General features: G+C 31.8%; 1 protein-coding gene across 1 annotated transcript; it reads left to right on the forward strand.

The window, feature by feature from the left end:
- The first annotated feature begins 441 nt into the window (after positions 1-441).
- On the forward strand, positions 442-1595 carry LOC143922186 (uncharacterized). The gene is given in 2 exon segments (XM_077445406.1): positions 442-589; positions 592-1595. Coding segments are annotated over 2 exon segments (1152 nt in total).
- Positions 1596-2951: the final 1356 nt, after the last annotated feature.

The following is a 2951-nucleotide window of genomic DNA, read 5'->3' on the forward strand; positions in this document are numbered from 1 at the left end:
AGCCCTTATTTTTATATTGTTACATTGTTTCCCTTCCCTGTATTGTTTTAGTGTATTCCTTGTTTACGGCGTTTTTTTTGTAAATCTGTTTAATCCTTTGTTTATGTGTATTAAACTACTTGCAAGCTTTTCTTTCTTATGTATCAGCTCTACATAATATTTCGTTAATTATTTCTTTTGTATCAACTCTACATAGTAATCCCTAGATATTCCTTTTGTATCAACTCTACATAGTAATCCCTAGATATTCCTTTTGTATCAGCTCTACATAATATTTCGTTAAATTATTTCTTTTGTATCAGCTCTACATAATATTTCCTTAATTATTCCTTATGTATCAACTCTACATAATATTTCCCTAGATATTCCTTTTGTATCAACAATTCATTTTAACTCTTGTTTTGTAAATGGCGCTTAAATCATTTGAATTTTATTTTACCCATGCTTTTTGAAGGTGAGTTTATTAATTGTTTTCATAGGGAAGAAAAATTAAAATTATTGAAAATAAGAAAGAATTACATTAATAAGGAAATAGATGTATTAAAGAGGGAATTATATAGGGCTAAAGAAGAAATTAATAGGGTTAAATCTGTCCCCTTCTTATGGGTCAGTTTTTAGAAATGGTTGATAAAGATACTGCTATTGTTTCAAGTACAGCAGGCTCTAATACTGTAGTTAAAATATTAAGTAATGTAGATAGGGAACTTTTAATTGCTAATACTACAGTTGCTTTACATAGGCATTCTTCAGCTATAGTCGATGTACTCCCCCCTGAAGCAGATTCTTCTATCCCTATTGTAGGTGAAGAAGAGAAGCCTGATGTTAAATATTCTGATATTGGTGGTTTAGATATACAAAAACAAGAGATTCGTGAAACTGTTGAGTTACCCATTTTACAATTTGAATTATATAAAGCTATTGGAATCGATCCCCCAAGGGGTGTTTTACTTTATGGGCCTCCAGGTACTGGAAAAACTATGTTAGTTAAAGCAGTAGCAAATCATACAAATTCTACTTTTATAAGGGTAAATGGTTCAGAATTTATACAGAAATATTTAGGTGAAGGACCTAGGATGGTTAGGGATGTGTTTAGATTAGCTAGGGAAAGGGCCCCTTCAATTGTATTTATTGATGAAGTTGATTCTATAGCAACTAAAAGATTTGATGCCTCAACATCGGCCGATAGGGAAGTTCAAAGAGTTTTAATTGAACTTTTAAATCAAATGGATGGTTTTGATCAAAATACAAATGTTAAAGTAATTATGGCTACTAATAGACCCGATACAATTGATCCAGCTTTGTTAAGACCTGGGAGATTAGACAGGAAAATTGAATTTCCATTACCTGATAGAAGGCAAAAACGATTAGTTTTTAATACAATTACATCTAAAATGAGTTTAGATTTATTAGTAGATTTAGAATTGTTAGTAAAAAGATCTGATAAGTTGAGTTGTGCTGATATAAATTCAATATGTCAAGAAGCTGGAATGTTGGCCGTTAGATCTAGCAGATATGTGATAAAACAAGAAGATTTTGAAGAAGCTTATTCAAAGGTAGTCGGAAGAAAAGAATCAAGTTTACCATTGTACAGTTAAATAAATCATTTTCTTTATACTTCATAAATTTTTGTTTATTGGGGTTATACTGATCAATGCTAAATAATTTTAACTCCCTTGCTAAAAAATTGTAATTTTTTACTTTATTATAAGTCTAAATATTTAAAATTATAACTCCCCTGCTGAAGAAATTTGCTTTTTTACTTTATTATTAGTCTAAATATTTAAAATTATAACTCAACTGCTAAATAATTGTAATTTTACACAATAATTATAATTTTTTACATTATTATTAGTTGGTTATATCTATAATACTAAAAAAGAAATGTTCGGATTTATTTAAGCTGTAGTTGTTAATACTTGTTAGTTTTCTTCGTGTGTTTCTCAGTAATCCGGTCGGAGAACCGCATTGCTGCGTAAACCCCCCACGGCCCTTATGCCAGCTTAATCCCTCTGCCGACAGTCGGCTAGCCTTAGGACTAAGTGTCCCATTGACCTTGAGCTGGCGTTATATTTAGAGACAGTACCATACTGTCTTGGGATCTCTACAGACCCCTGCGCTATGCTTACGTAGGCTTTCTACTGCCATGGGAGTTATTGTTGCCGCCACTACCCAAGGAGATCGGTTGTTTTTACAAGGCCCGTTCACGGCCAGATGCTAGTCTTTTTATAGTGGGGTTATTACGACTAGCGCCCACTTTTGTGACGGCGTCCCGGTTCTCGTTCTTTTACCAACCAAAGCGAGGCTCGAACCCCGGAGGATCAGGAGTGAATCAGCCAGCCGACCACTAGCCTAACGCCGTCCGGGCAATTATACTAAATTTAATGGCAAAAACAGAAAAGTTTTTATTACCATAAATTCCACCGGCAAAAAAAGATATTATTTTCCGCATCACAGAAGGTAGAAACATGCTTAATGTTGAGATATAACGCTTGCGTATGCTCCTTTTCACTTAATAAAACTATTTGAAACCCCAGAAAGAATAATTAAGAATAGCTGCAATCCTTAAAGTTGAGAGAGATAAGTCAAATTATCTAGCATCTGTGGTTGAATTACAGCCATTTAAGACAAGTTGGTTTAATAAATACACTTTTTGTGATTATCTTCGACATTTCTAAATAATTATTTAATAATTAAAAATAATTTAAGACAAGTTGGTTTAATAAATACACTTTTTGTGATTATCTTCGACAGTTCTAAATAATTATTTAATAATTAAAAATAATTTAAGACAAGTTGGTTTAATAAATACTCTTTTTGTGATTATCTTCGACATTTCTAAATAATTATTTAATAATTAAAAATAATTTAAGCGAAACAACAAAAATTAGTTTATGTGAATCAAATCAAAAACACTATTAGTCGCCATTAAAATTATGGCATGGAAGACTAAA

This window comes from Arctopsyche grandis, unplaced genomic scaffold, assembly GCF_051622035.1.
Source record: "Arctopsyche grandis isolate Sample6627 unplaced genomic scaffold, ASM5162203v2 HiC_scaffold_785, whole genome shotgun sequence".
NCBI classification, from domain to species: domain Eukaryota; kingdom Metazoa; phylum Arthropoda; class Insecta; order Trichoptera; family Hydropsychidae; genus Arctopsyche; species Arctopsyche grandis.